The following is an 18,833-nucleotide window of genomic DNA, read 5'->3' as shown; positions in this document are numbered from 1 at the left end:
TTTCAATGGAAAAAAAATCAATAGAAAAAGTAACAGTTTGGTTTCTTTTTTAAAAATCATGACTCAATTTATCAAGCAACGATGAATCAAAATTCTTATGAGAAATTTATCACGATAAATGATAACCGATACATCGTCTTGGAGTTTCCTTTGGGGCAACTAAGCATGAAACCACAGCGGTGAGGAAATGTCGTTCGTTTTCAGCTTTACACAAACAGAAACCATTCTAGCATTAAATGTTAAACAGTGGCAGTCAGGAAACCGTAGCATGTTGAGAGAAGACCCAACGCGCCCTCACCTGGACAGCCTGTCGTCCCTGCTGAGCGTCTGCCAGCAGCTGGATGGTGATGGCCCTGCAGTCCTGCACGGCGTCCTGCAGGTAGACGTAGGTGTGGCCAATGTGACGGCCCACGCTGCACTCCCTGCAGATCGGCACCGAGCAGGTTTCGCAGAAGAACAGGAACACCTGCACAAAAACCAACGCAGGAGGAATTAGTTTCCTCTTTTGGAAAAGCGCAACCTGAATGAGAGTCTGTGGGGAAATGTTTGGGCCCCGATTGGAAATGTTTGTGCAGCAGAAGAACCTGCTAATTTTATTTTAAAGATTACATGCTACTGTCGCACGGGTTTCATCTACATCTGGTGGCTCTCGTTACATTCAAGTTACCTTTATGATTAACAGAAGAAAAAAACAAAAGGCACTGAGAAACTACATTTAAAGTGACAGAATGTTAGGACTGGCTAAGAATTATTTTTGATACGAAAATTAAGAACACAAGGAAAAAGTCATCAGAGAAATAAAAGGTTGGAAACAGAGAAAGTAATGTGAGAATAAAGAAGTCGTAATATTTGAGGCATCATAATACTCAATAAAATGTTGCAACACATCAAAAACGTTGTAATATGACACAAAAACACATAACCGAATAAAGTAAAAATATAATGTTGTATGACAAAGTCAAAATAATAGCATGAAGTCAAAATAATACTAGAATAAATTAAATTAACTGCATAAGGTTGCAAAAACAAGAAAAAAAGTAAAAACATGAGAATAGTCATATGACAAAGACAAACCAAAGTTATGATACAGGAATAAGGAAATTATTAACAGAATAAAGATGTAAAAATATTAGTGCATCTACTCAATACAAGTATTTGACCTACTTTCTGATATCAATCACGTTTTACTTCTTGTAATATGAGAAGTAAAAGTATTCACATCATGGAGTCCTAATAACACGAGAAGTCATAAAACAAAGTCGATACAAAACCAGAATAAAGTTGTAATACTAGAATGCAGAAGTAATTTTACGAGAACTCCTCAGTGAACATTTTTAAATTGATTTTTTTTCCTTTTGTTTTCCATACAGGCGCTGCTCTTGTGTTTAAAATTCAGGTGTTTAATGATACAAAACGAAGCGGCACCATGACAAACTAAACACCCTGGTCCTCTCCCCTTCCACTTCCCCCACAAACACAAAGCTAATTAAAAAGAGAAGGGCCATGAATGCTAACACAAGTCATCCATATGCATGCGTTGCCAGGGAGCCTCACATCCTCCGCCGCCCCGCAGATCGTTTCTCATTCAAAACACAGCCGGAGGAGGAAAACGGGAACCAAAGCCAGATCAATATCCAACATATGACAGCGTAAAAGACTCCAATTGAGTTTTACAGGCAATTCCACATAACATATTTATATAAATGTACATGTTTAATATTAAAACCATTTCCATGTGCAATTACAAACGTTTGATGTATCCCAATTAACTTTTTAATGGTGACTGAGGTTTATTATTCATTATATCTTGAGCCAACAACAAAATGTCTTAGAACCGACTCCCTCCAGCAGTACGTGTGTGTGTGTGTGTGTGTGTGTGTGTGTGTGTGTGTGTGTGTGTGTGTGAGAACTACACACATCAACCATGTCTGCCTCTAATCACTTGTTGACATTGTCAGAGCTACCGTTTCAAAGCAAACACGGTGGAGGAACTCTGAAATTAGACACATTGTCTGCTTCATTTTCAGCTAAATGCGTAGTTGTGAAAACATTTGGACGGATGAGTGATTGATTATCTCTGTGGCTGTGTGTGTTAATGTGCAGAGTTTATGCAGCCGACCGGATCAATTCTGCATCAGCTGGTTGTAATCATCTAAACGCAGCAGATTTCAATCAGACAGACATTTCTGGCTTTCCTCTCTCAAGTAAAGTGTTTTGCAGGAGCAGATTGTTTACACTGGGGCACAGACTCGGGGTTGAATTTTTGTTTATATCAGGTTTTTTAAATTTATAAATTCATAAGCAACATGTTTGTTTTGTTTATTCTTGGCTGGAGTGGGCGCTTTTTACGTGCATTTCACTTTACTTCATGATGTCAAGTCGGACATAATTCGATCAAGCTTATGTTTTGTGACAATTTCATTGAGTCATTATCTTTCGATAAAAATAAAACTCAGATTTTTTTATGTCATGCGTTACATTATTTTATTACGTCAATAAATGCATTTTGTCGCAATAAGTTTCACTTTGTGGAATATAATCCCTTGATTTTGATGAAAATCAAACCGAAATGAACGACTATGATTTATATTCAGAAATCATTCCATTAAATTCCAGAAAAACAATTTTTTTATACCCGTTTTAATTTTTCTACAAGGAAAAAAGCCGATTCGATGCATTTTAAGAACCTTGTAAAGAGATTTTCTTTCAGAGTCGGAAAAGGTTTCATAATTAACTGGTCCCAGTTTAAAAACAAAACAAAAAAAGTCAGAATCCTTGCAGGGTTTTTACAGAGTAAACAAAATAAATAAAAAAGCACTTTTAAAAGGCTGACCAAAATTTCCCTGAGGAAACAAACATGTGATTTAACCTTTGCTGTTAAAACCTAAGCCTTGCTGTAAACCCCCCACTGCCTGAATCCGATTGGTTGTAATAGGAGGTTAATTAAATATGCACCATGCGTCATGTCCCAAAGAGACCCGGGATCAATGGCCTCCAATAGCAGCAGAGCGGAGAGGATGGAGAGGGGCCTGCAATCAATCCATCAATATTGGCGGTTCCCTTGGGGAGCGGTCTAATCTAATGAGTCACACACACAGAGACACACCTCCCCCTTTACTTCACTTCCTCCTCCTCCTCTCTGCCTTCAGCTTAACCTCCTCTCTGGATCCTTTTCTTGCAGCCTCTCCGGCCTCCGCCACAGTTTCTGCACCGCCCCGTCACTCGGCTCGGCCTTCTCGACCAGGACCGGCCCGGTTCGGCCTGTCCCTCCCCCGCTGACATCTCCTGAATTCCAGAGGGAGACGGCACACACACACGCACACACACACACAGACACACAAAAGGCTGGAATGCTGCTGGGTCGGGGTGGAGGAAGAGAGTGATGATGAGGATGAGGAGGCTCGGGGGGACAAATGCTGATTGAATCGGTTATTAAACGACCAACCAGCGACGATGACGATAAATCTTCCCAGAAATTATTGCGATAAACGATAATATTGTTGTTTTGAGACAATATTCAACCAAAGATGATGCTTTATTAACGCCCAATCAAAAAAAAAAAAAAAACTATTTTCTAAAGAACATTTAACACTGAAACTGGAAACATTTCATATGTCCAATATAAAACAATAATAATTAATACGGTTATAAAATCTCGGTAACCAAAATTGCATTGGTGTAGGCAGGGAAAACAAACTATTTTCTCCTGTGTGTCAAATGTTTGCAGCGTTTCTCAAAATGCTGGATTTTCAACACCATTAAAATGTTATCAAATCCTTAACAGCCGTTGCCCAAATGAAAATTATTGCACTCATTTTAATTTATAATGCTTATTGATTTATTGCTTATTGTGACAGGGTTAAGCATTTACTCTATTCATTATCTGATTAGCATTTAATTTTTTTTTTCAGTTTTACATCTAGAAAACTGGACAAATCTGAAAATGTCAGCCCTATTTTGACTTTTTATTCATTCTGCTCATTTTCTGTGATAATTCAGTAATTTTCTACTTTTACATCTAGAAGACAGACAAATCTGAAATTTTTAACCCCATTTTATAGCTCCAGATTTTGTTGCCAAGCTTAATGACTGTAATTTTCCAACAAAGGCCAGAAGGACCATGGAGAGAAGTGGCGTTGTGCTTTCACAAACGGCTGCAGGCCCTCGTCAACGCAGCGTCCAGCCTGGGTGTCATCAGCCGCTCCTCCAGGTGAAACGCGCTCCCCCCCTTGGAGCCGTAGATTACATAATACACAGGCATCTTGGAAAACAGCTCAATATTATCGATCCACACAGAATACAGGCTCGTCTCGCAGGGCTTCATGGAAAGGTTCTGTTATCTCAGAGGGTTTTTTTTCCCTTCCTTTTCCTCTTCACTTCACATCTAAAACTGAGTAAAAAATTTTCTTCTTTTGCTTTCGAATGACGAGATGAAAATGTCATGGAAAGTCACAGTGCATACGTGACTCAGAAATGGAAAAAACACCCCCCCAAAAAGAAAAAAACCAGAGTGGAGGTGGTCGTGGTGCCGAGCCGTAAATTCCTCAGGAACCACCCTGCGAACGAGGCTTTGAGGCAGAAATGGCTCCTGCAGTCATTTAGAGCAATTGCAGCAGGGAAGCAATCAACAATTTGGAGGGTAATGTGGAGCTGAAGTCACAAATCCTAAGCAGACGCTTTTACTGCTGGGAGATGGGAAGCAGGTTGTAGTGTTTGCTTAGCGAACCGGAGGCTTCTTCTTTCTTCTCTCGATCCTTTAAAGTCGATTTCATTCGGTTCTCACAACATGAAATGTTTTATTTGTAAGGGTGGGGAAAAGGGCAAGAGCTTTCTCCAAGTGGCAGCGTACAGCAACAGCTGGGGAGGGGCAGAACTGCAGCGAGTTAAACTCACTCACCGACTCACTACTGGAAACAAATGTTGTGAAAAATTTAATGATTTCAACATCATCAAGTCATGATGTGGGACTTATTTCTGTAAAACATCATAAGGGGTATTTTAATCATTTTTCTTCAACTTTAGGCACGGTTTCCATGTAAGCAGAATTAATTAATTAATCCTAGACTTCTTTAATGTTTGTTCTTCTACTGTCCAAAATGGTATTTGCCATTAGGCGTTGGCGATCTGGATTCTGTTTTATCACAATATCTTGCAGTGCTATTCTTATGATAACGACAAAAGTTAAAATAGGAACCATTTATTTCTTCTTTTTTACGTAATTGTATGACTGGCTATTATAATCCTACAAACAAATACTGATCTTAAAAGACATTCCCATCTGTAATGCCCTTGTCTAGGACACAGTCGCATAAAAAAGTTTGATTTGTATCACGAAATAGAACTTAAGTTTTACATTTCTTGGTATTCAATGATGCTTTTACTGAACCAACAGTGGAAAGAAAATAGTAAATCTAACAATACAGACAGTTTTGAGAGGGTTTAAAGATCATTAATTGGAATTTATTGTGGCAACAATAAATCAGGATTCCTGTTAGAAATGTATTACAATAAATGATGTGATAACCCTCATTGTGTCCACCCTCATTTTAGAAACGTTTCGAGAAAAAACTGTCGCAGTGCAAATATTCAGGAAGGAAAAAAAAAAATCACAAACAATTTTGTTTTATTTTCTACGTGTGTGTATATGAATTAGATTTGAAATATGTTTTTGTGTTTTTATAGTTAAATGTTTACATTTTTAAAAACTTAACGTTGGGCTGAATCTGCACAGTTTCAGAGAAACCATGGACAGAACTCTTTCACCTCTTCTTTTTTTAAGTTATGCCTCAAATTAAATAACTTAAACTAATCATTAAACTACAGCTATAATTGTGATTTTTTTATTTATTTTTTTAACTAAAAGTGGTTCCTTCACCACCTGCTGCAGCACTGAAATGTGGAATTTGGAGAGTCAAATCGTGACGGCTTTGTGTTCGCACAGCAGTTGCATCAGCTCCATTTCCAATTCCCATCCTCCTCTTCAGCTGCACTGAGAACTGGGGGAGAGGGCACCGGCTCCACTAGCCATTAGCTCGGCCCCGCGCTGCATGCGCTGCCTGCGTGAACAGCCGACACAGGCGGTGGCGGCGGGGGAGGGGCTCCGAGGCAGCGGGGGCTGTGTAATGTCACGCTGCAGCACCAGAAAAACCAGAACGGCTCTGCAAAAAGTGGGAATTTGCACTTCAAAACAGAGAAAAAACAAGTCTGACGAGGTCTGATGAAGTCATCTGAATATTTACTGCACCTCCTGCCTTATTTCAGGATGTCTCCGCTGAGTTTTAATGTGCATTTGCATTGCTTAAAAATATATAAAATATAAAAAAATTAAATGAAAATGACTATATCTCGCAACATTTTTTAAAATCTAAGCTAAAAGAAACCAAATCTGTCCCCAGCAGCATGTATTCTCCTCTCCAGCTGGATGTCAGTGTCTCGGCTCTGTGGAAGTGACGGGGATGTGACCGAGAAACACGTCAGCCCTTCCTTTGGCTAGCAACCTCTGCATCCACTTATCAGCGGACGCAGCGCTGAGAGACCCAGGCCATTATTCCTACCAGACTGTAAACATGTTTATGGCCGCTGTAAAACCGGCCCCTTTAACATAGGGGGTGTGCAGGGTTTAACCTGCTGTTCACAAGCGACTTCAAATGCTGCAGCGACTGCAGCAGGTTTCAAACATCTTAGACTTTTTGTACGGGTTGATGCTCTGGCGTATTTATCCTGTAAAATACTGCAATACGCTCAATTTTTTTTAATGCACGCTTAATTTCCTTGAAGAAATTGTACTTTTATCGTATCGTTTATCGTGATAATTTTCTTGTAGGAATTTTCACTTATTGTCGTCACAATAAATTCCAATTAGTAAAAACGCCCTAAAACTGTCCGTTTTGTCAGGACTATCAGTTTTACTATTGTCACCAGCGTTTGTTCAATGAAAGCATCAATAAATAATAAATTTGAAAATACAGTTACCGTTTACACACTTCTTTAAATGATTGGTGGCCTAAAGAAACGTATTAAAAATGAGAATGCTATTCAAGAGCAGTGTTCGTTTTTACCTTAAAAAAAAAAAGATAGCCACTTTTATCATTATCACAATAGTACCACAAAATATCATCCATATCACCTACGTTAATTCAACGTAGTTTGAATTAAACAATTAAATACCATGAGAATAATAGTAAAACCTAAAATATAAGCCCACTTGTAAAGTGCAAGACCAATTTAAGTAAAAAATAAAGACAAAATTTTGAAATGTAGCCACTTTGAAATCAGCTCCATTTGGCTCAGAAACATCTGAAACAAGAAACATCTGAAAAGTTAAATAAACCTAAAGAGGACATTCCTGGGGGCCGATGTCAGCTGTGGGCATGTCAGGCAGCTGCACTCAAACGTGTTGATGGAAACAGAAACTTTGCTTAAAGCGAGCAGAAGTAAAGTTCCAACAATGCAGGAAAAACCTCAACAACAAAAGTCAGTCATCAGCTGAAACCTTTTTCCAGATATTATGAATTAAATGTCATTCCCGCATTATTTCTTTTTCGATCATCTTACTTTCAGACACATTTGGACATGAATAACTTGTAGATTTTTAGTCCAGGACAACTAAGCGGTCCTACTAAAGAATAAGGGTCGAGTATTTGAGTATCAGAGCTGAAACCAGGACGAAGCCTCTTAAATATCTTCTTCAGACACGATTCAACTCCCCTTCTCTCTGGGTCCGTTTCTCCGTCTCGGTCTTGTGGCTCCACCCCTGCCGAGGCAAACCCCGCTGGCCCGCTGCCACGAATACAACACACGGGCCTCCTCCTGTCGATGTTTTGAAACTCGGCCAGCCACGGCGCGGGGGGAGGGAGCGTGGTGCCGGGGCAGGCATGGGTGGGGTGAGAAGGGCGGCGGCTGTAAGCCGACGCTCTGATTGGGCCGGACGGCAGCGGGGGAAAGAAAACAAACCAGAGTCAGCTGGCCTCCTCATGCAGAGAGCATGCTACTGGCCGGGTGGAGGGGACCGGGGCGGGGTGGGGGTGGATGAAGGAAAAGGAAGGGGCCTCAGCAACAAGGAGGAGGAGGGGAGGGGAGAGGAGCCTGGGAAGGTAATAACAGCCTGATTCATGAAAGAATCGATAAATTGGAGGAGCTGTGTGAATGAAATGTGGAGGCGCTGAGAGGTAACAAATGCCCACGTGTGCAAACACAATGAAGCTATTCTTAGTTGCAGAGCATTTCCCTGACACCGTAAACAACCCGACCAGCTCCAGAAGACCCAGCAAACCCGTCAGTGTTGATAGGATTACCACACACCATCATCACTATAATAAAACCACTAAACTAAACCACAGACTTATGAATTTTTTTTTTCTCTGTTAACTTTTCACCCTGAATTCCAGATTTTTGCACTCTTTCTTTTTTTTAAACAAATGCTAGCATTTCAGCTGCTCTCTGCTCTGGTCTCCCCAACTAATATGGTCTTTGTCGTTGTTGGGGTTATGACCCAGCACATATTAAAACATTTCTGGGAGGTGGGAAGGTGAAATGTGGCAAAATAACTTTTTAACCAACTACGTTGTTGATTGTGTCATTTTGGAGTGAAAATCAAAAGACATTCGATTTGAAAGCAAAACCTGCAAAGAAAATAAAAACTTGGCAAACTGAAACATTTTTCACACCTGGAGTGATGACGATGATCTTCTCCCATTTTAGCTTTTCATCATTGACACAAATGGATGAAACTGGTCTAAATGTGCCCCCACTTACTTAACACAAATCAATTGGGCTTTAAAAGCTGGGCTGACTTGCATTAGGTAAACTGTACCTCGAAGCTGTGCGGTGACCACAATGCAGGGTCAAAAGTTTTAAAGTGTTAACAGCACAATTCTGTTGAGTGAGGTCAAATAATGGCCAATTAAAATCCCATTTGGGCCCAACCGCTGAGTAGGAAGTGGCGCAGGTTCCGGCTTCTGAACAACTTCTAAATCTCGTTGTCAAAGAGAATGTGATAAATGCCTTCCTTTGTATCCATAAAATTTATATGGGCAAAAAAAAGGCCTCGAATAGACATCAAAGCCTTCGACGGGCTTGTGCACGCTTCCATTTGGCCCAAATGAAACACACAGGAAACAAGGAACGCTCTCTAATTACTAGGCACATGGTGCACATTAAAACCCTGGAAGTCCAACTTCATATAATCGAAATCTGCTGCCACACACGCAAAAAAAAAAAAAAAAATCCTCTTCAGAGGATAACTACCTACAGATGGGAGATGCAACTGCCGCCACACACTCCCTGAGATACTTCCAGCAGTGACAAAGTGCAACAGCGAGCCCCTTTAACTGCAACAGCTGCTAAATCATGTTGAGGAGGTTTTCTGTATCTATAATGTCCTTTGTCTTTGACAGAAAACAGACAGACCGGGCTGATGAGAAAGGCAGGAGTGGACAGAGGAAATACCCAGCATGTGTGTGAGAGAAAGAAAAAGGGAGAAGGGAAAAGAGAACCCAGGAGGTATAAACTCGGGTTACAGGAATTCCTCTAGACTTGTATCAGCATCGGTGTTGGGTTAGGTTTCCTTACAAACATTCTCCACCGGTGACCTCCGCAGAAGGGGAGTGAGGCCGAGCAAGCAAATGTTTCAGGCGATACCCTCTGACAAAAGAACTAGATAACTGGAGCAGTAAAAAACATGCAAATAAAAAGTGGAATCGCAGAGCTGCGGAGCAACGCACGTCAACATTCTTGGTCCTCCCCCGGAGAGTCCGACATCTTAAGTTGAAGCTACATAAACCGGGCCCTTCAGGAGACACAAAGGCATTAGAAGGCCATCAAACTGATTAGTTCAACTTCACCTAATCCTTAAAAGCGCTACACATTTTTGGCAGCCATTACCCAGCAACAGGCACCCCATCCCATAAAGGCGGGTTGTGAAGCCGCGCACGGAAGTACGACGAGAACAATTTAATCTAAAGCGCAGAGTGACATTTTGTGGGATTAACATATCATTAGGTGTCTCTCAGATGGAGCCGGTTTGTGCTTTGTATGCTGGAGCGTGACATCACAGCAAGCAGAGGGCGCTCTTTGATGTAATCCAATTTTCCATTTCAACTTCTCACCCAGCGTGGGATGCTCTGCCTATTTGCGGTCCATATAAGGAGAGAGTGGGGTTGAAAGGTGGCATTTATGTCGCTTCGGTGGACTGCTATATTAGCTTGTGTGTCCACATACCTTGGTTTTTATTATGTGGGAAAAGGGCCCAATAAGTTAAATCTTCAACATGAAAGTCTCCATCAGCAATGCATTTTTCATTATGTGGACACGACTATGGGCAAAAATGTAGCAACATGAGCACACAGGAGCTGTGGTCAACACTCAAATGATTTTACTTTCGCATATACCCTTGGGCGGACTTTTCTCCAGTATTTCTCAGTCTGTTCATTATGGGTTGATCCGTCCAGTTGATGCTGTATGCGCTTTTCCGCCAGTTGATAAGGTTTGGGACCTCAAGGTTTGACCGTGGAAGTGTTAGTTTGCAGCTCATCATCTCGACAACTAGTACAGTCTTGCAGAGGCTTGAAAATGGGGGTTGAGATGTTGTTGTTTAAGGAGTTTGCAAGTACCGCCTGGTGCCGTAAAGCTACAGGCCAATCAACGAATGCGGTCTGCGGCTATACCCAGCTAGGTCCGTCTTGTACATCACCAAAGTGGATCCAAAAAACAGGGAAGAATCGCACAAGATCTGCAAATGGAAACGAATCTGGTCGGGGGTGAAGAACGGATGGAGAAGGGGCTTAATGTTCTCTAACAAACCATTGAGGCCTTCAGAGAACAGCTACTGAAACTGGACTACACAATGAAGGGTATTGGTTATACTGGATTTTACTTCGAGTCGAGACGCACGCTACACATTTGCAATTAACTAGTGATCATTTCTTTCCTCTTCACAATGACGCACTACGTTGTGTTGATCTGTGATTTGCTAACTTTAAAAACTCATATCCATGCTTCAAATAACATTTAATATGAGTATTTCAAAAGACCAACTTAATTCTGCCCTAGGATTCATATTTGTGTGTAGAAGTATTTTCCTTAAAAGAGACACAGGAGACCCTAAGAAGCCTTCCTCTGTGAAGAAATTAAGCAAACTTAAACTGAAGAGACTACAGATGGCTAAAAAGCGACTAAAAAGCGACTAAAACAGAACTATATTTTCCTCCACAGACAATGACAGGAACTGAAACTGTTCCAAAAGCGGAGGGAAATAAGTTGAAAAGTACAAGGCTTGGGCTCGATTAGGTTTACTTCATCAAAAATAGAAACAAAAACTTGTGAAACTTCCACTCTTCTCTTCACACGTGCCAAATAAAAGCAGCTGAGCATGTGCACCCCCCTTCTTCACACAAAGACTCTGGATTAAGGTGTGAAATAATCAAGATGGAAAGGAAGGTTTACAGCCGAGATGGTGTGTAGGTGTGAAGTGGTTAGGGCCACGGATAAACGAAGCAGGTGTCTCACCATTTATGTCATGATGGAGTCAAAATACCCTCCAGTCTATGCAGCCTTGGGATGCAGTGCATGAAGAAAACAACATTATGTCGCGTTTCTGTTGCTTGTAAGCGTCTTTATTCAAACTATCCTGCCTGTGGAGGGTCTTTTTGTCTCAGATTGAACCAAATTATGCCTTTTAATGAAATTGTGCAATGCTGTAATAAACATAGCATGGTAGTAGCGTTAGCCGCCTGTGTGTTGGATATTATGTTGTTGTAGTGGGTGTTTACTACCATGCTTATTTTACAATAATGCGATCAACTTTTAGCTACTTTCATTTGATAGTTTATTATATTTATTTATCCCCAGAAAGTATGACCTGTGCTAGTTTGTAGTGAGGCCAATATAGACAAAACATTGTATCATTTTAGTATGATATTTTGTGATAATAAAAATACATTAAAAAATTAAGTATTCCCATTTTGAAATAGATTTTCTTTAGCAAACTGGTATCTTGAACAAGCCTTTTTTTAACTGCATACAGTAGCAACTGCACACTGCAAATGAATTTTATTATATTTAATATTTTATTGACTTATTATTTTTCCCATGGAAATGGTAGATAAATTTGTTTTCTTTCCATTATGGGAGTTTTCAGATTACATTCATGGGAATTTATTATAAATCAAAATTCTTATCTGAATACAATTTTTTCAATATAATCACAAAATAAATTTTCATTTGTAAGAGTATATGTTGCCAAATAACATTTCATAAGTGTAGAACGTTTTTTGTTCTTATAGTAATTTCTTGAAGTGTTTTGATAACCAAAACAACAAAGCTGCAAGTGACATTTATTCACTCAAGTTATTTGAATAATGTTCCATTTAACATGTCGCAGTGATTCTTGGAGTGAAAACATCAAAGTAATTTTCAACAGAGTAGCACCTTTCAATATATGGATCTGTCAAGACTTAGCACATTAAGAAAAATCAAAAAGGTGAGCAAACTGCCAGCTCGATTTGTTCATTTCAGGAGCTACATGAGGTAGATTAGAGAGGCGTTTGTGTTTTATCCTTGTCCTGAAACCGGGGCCTTTTCAAGTCAACACCTTCAATAAAATGAGAAACCTCACAAAAAGAACAGTAACCCATCTGCACACTGATGAGAAAGAGGGCAAACTTGCAACTAATCAACACCTAAAGAAGAATTGCACTGTTCAAACATAAAACTGATCTTTCCATCAGAGCGTCAAAATAAATGGGAAAATGTGACGATGATGGACATGGAGATGGTTGACGGACAATGGCCTTGTTTTCTCAGTGCGCGCAGGTAGAGAAAGACAAGCCCTCTCCTGTGTCACTCACTGTTCTTCAGCCCTGGGGGAGGGAGGGAGTGAGTGAGTGGGAAATGAGGCCCTTACTGGAAAACTGAACCTACCTATTTACTGGCAGAGGACTGGTGATGTAAATGGGAGGGAAGAACAGAAAAAGAGGCCAGTAAGGAGAAAAAAAAAAAAAAAAAAATTAGTAAACTGGTAATCCAAACTGTCCTTTGTTGTTGCAAGTTGACTCATCGTTGTACAAAAAGAAGTTCAAGTTTATCCACTTACTCTTTTACCAGATTTTTAACCTCAATGAACTGGGTCTTAGAAAAAGTCAATAAAACGTAGAAAAATAAACTCTGTAAAAACACTAGTATTTGAAAAATACTAGTTTTTTTTTTCCACCAAGTTGCGTTTTCAATACAGCTTGGAGACTAGTCATTTTAAATATTACACCGTATTTATATTGCTTGATGGAAAAGAAAAATTAAACTTAAAGATTGTGTAAACTTGGTGCTTATTGGCGAGTTAACTGGGAATATTCTTACAATTTGTAAAATAATAAAAAATCTGTAGACCCAGGCTGCCTACCAGTAGGGAGCGACAGCCAAAACATCAAACTGAAAATCCAAAGTAACTTTCAGACCAGGTCACATTACCATTTCTAAATGGTGGAGTCGATTGCAATGGGACATTCTGGACCTACCCGGTGTAAATTCATATCCACTGTGGGAATTATCCAAATCCATTTTGAAAGCCAATTATTACTTGTACAGACATGAGGCTATCAATCAACAGGCAGAATAATTTGATCAGAGAACAGAGAAGAATTAAGAAGGGGCAAAAAAATGGCAAAGTGTGAATGGATCTGGAACCAAACATATCTAAGAAGTATTTCAAACAATTTTTCAAACATTTACACTTTCCTGAGAATCAAAATTTGAGAAATCTTAATGATGACAGGACACAGCTGGGTCTACACAAGCGTGAAGCGCTAGTCAACAACAGAGTCGAGCAGATTTTAACAGAATCGTCAATCCTCATGCTGACATAATAAACACAGAATTTGTTCAAACCTGCTCCTGGCCTGATTCAGGACAGAATATAGAGGGATGACGCCGACCCATCGCCGTTACTCACTTTGAGCCACGAAGGAATACATTCAGAGCCGAAACGGCAAGAAGATTAGGTGGGCAGTGCAACTGAGGCTAATTGCAGGGGCCATCGGGTGCAATGGGTCACCCGACTGTACCTCCACACTGGATTCATGTGACATGGTCAGCTTAAGTGGTTGATTAATGAGTAAACTGTCTAGCAAAACAGGTTCTTAAGGCGTTGGCATGGTTTCTATTTGTATGTAATAAAGCCATTTTGGGTTAGTTGCACCACAGAGTTTCAAGCTTCATTATAGATGGCCATTATGAACTAGATTGCAAGCTGTCCATTTAAAAGAAAGCAAAACAAAATTAAAATGTAACTGGTAGTTGAAATAATCTCTGCTACTACAGTTTAAAAAGGAGGTTTCGTCATTGTGCATACAACAATGAATCTCAGGCTTCACACAGGCAATACTTAAATGGTACCATTTCTGCACTTCAAAAGCCCTGAGATCCAACAATGGTAAGATTATTCTGGATTGGACATAGTTTTCATTTCTACCCCGGGAGGTGACCCAAGCCTTCTACGGTACGTTGATGAAATCAAACGTTTTCTTGGCTCGGTTTCAATTATTTCTCCTTTTTTGCCACAAATCGAGTCCTTCCCTTTAATAGGGCTTGGAACTGTCACAAAAACAACAATCATTTTCGCCGTACAGTTTCAAATTGACAAAATTTACAAGCTCTAGTAAAGGACAACCCAGAGATAAAAGAGAAAGTTCAACAGAAAAGGTTGGAAACACTTCATCAATCAGAATTGCTTTAGCCGTCCCCTGACCCAATGGTTCAATGTAATCTCTAAAGTGCTGCCTCCCTGTTAGGGCTGTTATGAGGCTTCTGGGGAGAGGGAGAAGAGATGGGGGCAATAGAGCAAGTTTTCATGATGCCAAACCTTCCTGAACCTACTTAAGTCATACAGCACATGTAACTTCATGGTGGGCTGCACCAGTAGATTTTGTGAGTTCCTGTCAACAATGAATGGCATCCTGCTGGGTCGGCAGTGTTTAATTGCAGACCCAGGCAGTGAGAGACACATGCCTCCGTAACTTAATAGATTGTAATCACAGTCTGTTATTGGCAATGTAAAATATGTTAACACAGCGTTGACTTTTTCCATCAGATTAACTGACTTAATTGGGTGTACATGCATCATAAATCTATGCCATCAAATCAGGGGGTCCTTCACATTTTTCATGTCAAAATCACCCACTTTTCCCAACCAGACATCTAACCAGATGAAATTAAAACAAAACTTAATTAGAAGTTTAAAAAATGATTTTTCTGCAAAGAAATGCAAAGACTGCTAAATAGACAGATAGATAGACAGATAGACAGATAGATACATACAAGTATGGATGGGTGTTATGAGAGATACAACTGGCGGTGCACCGATTCCAGTATTCTGGCCGTTCACGGATTTTTAAGAACCCTGCCCTGCTGGTTCCAAAGTTTATTAACCATGCGCATCCATATCTCCTCTCCCAGATGGATAGATGAATAAAAAAAATGGAAGATTTACCGATGGATACCAATGGATATAACATTTAGACAATGAAATAAGGATAAAAGTATGAAAATACTTTTATTGCGCTCCGTTCTCTATAATTAAGCTGCATATAATGTACCATGAGGGTCTGATAACTATGTAGAAAAACAGTTGGAATCCATATTGTTGTGGTGCTAATACAATGTGTTTTAGCATTTAATATTGATCCCCATTTTATGCTATCAAACACCAAAGTCCAAGTTGTACAACAGTATTTCTGCCACTAGTGCAATCAGATGCAAACTTTCAATGCTGCCAGTAGTTCGTAGCTGCAGCTGTGGCTAGCTCTCCTATTCTTGGCAGCCATGTTGGATATTGAACTTCAGGTTGTTTGGAAAGCTCAAAGTTGGAATTCAGAAACCATAACACAATGTTGCAGTTATTTCAATCAGGAAGTCAGAAACTCAGATTGTTAAGTAGAAATAGACCTTAAAACAATAGGAATCAAATTACCTACTTTCTTATTCTGCAAAAGAACCACTTAACATAAAAGGATCATCATGTTCTCAAGAATCCCAACCCCTTCTTATAAATGTTTTGCTATTCTTCCTAAGCATATGACAGAAATAAAAACAAGCTGGTTTCCTCTTCCCATAACACATGGTAGTTTGCTTGACCCCAGAACACATGATGCAAAAAAAAAAAAAAACAAAGAAAAACTTTGATTTTCCCTCAACTTGACCCCATTTTCATTTTAAGAAAAATATAGATCCTTACCCAAGACAGGACCTTTAAACATCTGAGAAATGTGTTGTGCAGCTACAGCTGAAGCCTCTCTCTCTCTCTCTGCCCAGAATGGATGGTGTGGTACAGATTAACCAGACTCTAGATGTGTCTACGCCTAGAAGTGCTTGTATGGATGCAGTGTGTGTGTGTGTGTGCGTGTGCGTGCATGTGTGTGTCAATATCCAGCTCAACAAACGTGCATGCTCCTCTCCAGGGAACTAGGTGAAGAGCCACTCAGCTCCCTTTGAATCTAAGGCCATATGGCTCACAGTATGGGTTCTTTGCTGCTCACGCTCAGAACCGTAGAAGGGACTAATGCGAGTAAGTTTGCAACAGGTCCGTTTCTGTCAATAATACACATCTTGTTACACATCTGAAGAAACCGGTGCCACTCACCTCGCCATCATGGTGCTGGCAGAAGCTCATCCGGCCCTGGAACAGAGACAGCAGTGCAAAGTTGTTCTGCAAGGACTGGGCGAGGGACACGGACACCCCCGGCTGGCCTGTGCCGCTGCTGATGGAGTTGACCCGGCTCAGGTGGAGGCTCTCCCCCAGGGGGTCGATGTAGTGGTCTTTGGTCAGCCGCACCCGCTGGTGTGCTCGCACGCAGTTGTCACAGAGGTACTCCTCGCAGTCGAGGCAGTGGGACGTGGCCGGGTTCTCCTCATCGCAGGAGCTGCACTGAGGCTCCCCCATGTGCTGCACGTGCAGCAGGCCCCCGTGTGACGGGTGGAACCCGGACGAGCCCCCGATCAGGCCCCCGAGGTGATGGTGACCGTTCTTATTCTGCATCTGATCTTCCGAGCTCACCACCACGTCCAACAGGTTGCTGAAGAGGAAGTTGGAGGAAGGCAGGGAGTCCACTCCGGCCTCAGAGATGGAGACCTTCTGGTCGCAAGTGGGGCAACACAGCTTCAGAGGGTCGCTAGGGCTGCGCTGCCCCTCCAAACACTGCCTGCAGAAGGTGTGCAGGCAGGGCAGGACGTGGAGCTTCTTGGTGGCGTGGTTAGAGGAGACAGAGGTCTGCGAAGAGGAGGACGAGGTAGAGGAGTTGGAGGAGATGGGAGCAGAGGAGCCGCACAGCTCCTTACAGAGCGGACAGGTCTGCAGGTCAGAATCAGGGAAAGAAGCCATCTGCAGTAGAAACGCAGCTCAGCTCACAACACATGCAGGGAAAAATTAGTTTCCCTGCACATCGGAGAATTTGTCAGCCAGTTAGACTGAAGAAACTGTGGCTTTTGAGGTAGATTCTTGAGTTATGTACAGTCAGTTCCACTGTGCTGATTAGTAAGTTTTGAATTTGATTTAAATAGTTCAATTAGAAGCAAAAAAGGGGGGCAGGTAATCAACTTTCACAATTAGACAGTTCTTTAGATATTAAAAAAAACTTCAGATCATCCCTCAGAAAAAAAAAAAAAAAAAAAGAATGAGCAAAATTTATAAGAGTCCAGTTTTCCAATGAGAGCAAGATGACACCACACCAAGGACAATGTTGGTGCATGAAAAGTGTCCCCGTTGTTGAATTAACCCTAAAACTGGATGGCTGTTGAAGTCCAGGAAGCTAAATCTCTCCTCCCCCACCGACCAGGCAACATGACTTCAGGGCCACTCAGCAGCTCCTAGACTACAGCCACAGAAACCACGCCGCTCCCGTGTTTCCTGTTGCCCACTCTATGGAAAACCAGTTAAACCAGCTTGGCCTGGCCTCCTCCATTAGAGGTCCGTCCAGAAGGCGTCACGCGCGGCCGACGGTCGTTCGGTATTCTCAGCGCGAGCCTCGGAGACAGAGCACGTGAATTATTCATCAAAGCAGGGAGGTCGCAGCGTGCACCGGGTCACCGACATATCAAAGAACAGCCGCGGCGGCTCTCCCGAACAGCCAAAAACATGAGGCAGGACCCGCCGTCTAGCCCACAGAGCCACCGCTGTGTGAATGCGGCTCCGTTCCCGTCCAGCCGTCGGCGAGTATTCCCCCCGTCTGGCACTGTGCGTGGAGGAATGCGCAGGGTTTCGCCCCCCTCAACAAGACAGCAGAGAGAGAGAAAAAAAAACGGAGTAGCTAGCTCCGACGGCCCCCTAATTACCTCGTTTTCTCGCTTGTTGTTGTTGTTTGCAACGAGGCGAATACACACACGTAAAACATAGCGTATGCCCTCTCATGGGCGCGTGTTGCACGGGCTGCAGCTCCTCCAGCCGCTTTTATCACACTGAGGGGAAAAATGGACTCACTTCCGTCCTGAGAGGACACAGCAGAGGGGTGTGTGCCACAAGCTCGCTCCCGACGGTCAGAGGGGGGTGTGCCACAAGCTCGCTCCCGACGGTCAGAGGGGGGTGTGCCGCATGCTCGCTCCCGACGGCTAGAGGGGGGTGTGTGAGGCTGTGTGAGCTCGAGCTCGGTTACGTTGGAAGACGTGCGAACGTGCACGGTTTTGTTGATAAAGTTGGCGGAAATGGTGAAGGACAATGGTCCTCTGTGTGGTCCCGCTTTGCCTGTCTATTTTTGCCGTGAAAAAAAACTAGCGAATTAATTCAATTTAGTTCATGTTGTTATTTTTTATTGTTATTGTGAGTTAGACAAAAATAAACACGGTGCGGACTCAAA

At 41.7% G+C, this 18,833-nt stretch overlaps 1 protein-coding gene across 1 annotated transcript in view; it reads right to left on the bottom strand.

Annotated features, from left to right (window-relative positions):
• Window positions 1-18,833, bottom strand: part of trim71 (tripartite motif containing 71, E3 ubiquitin protein ligase) — a 40,563-nt gene extending 21,730 nt beyond the window's left edge. Inside the window, exons 1-2 of the mRNA XM_015007568.2 lie at window positions 16,628-18,833; window positions 299-466 (exon numbers count right to left, since the gene is read on the bottom strand). Coding sequence (XP_014863054.1) covers window positions 299-466; window positions 16,628-17,365 — 906 coding nt within the window. The 5' untranslated portion in view covers window positions 17,366-18,833. The remainder of the gene's footprint in view (window positions 1-298; window positions 467-16,627) is intronic.

Source organism: Poecilia mexicana, unplaced genomic scaffold (genome assembly GCF_051168715.1).
Source record: "Poecilia mexicana isolate PSO_F unplaced genomic scaffold, ASM5116871v1 scaffold_11, whole genome shotgun sequence".
Lineage (NCBI taxonomy): Eukaryota > Metazoa > Chordata > Actinopteri > Cyprinodontiformes > Poeciliidae > Poecilia > Poecilia mexicana.
The sequence above is the reverse complement of the archived record's forward strand: the minus strand, read 5'-3'. Positions and strand labels throughout refer to the sequence as shown.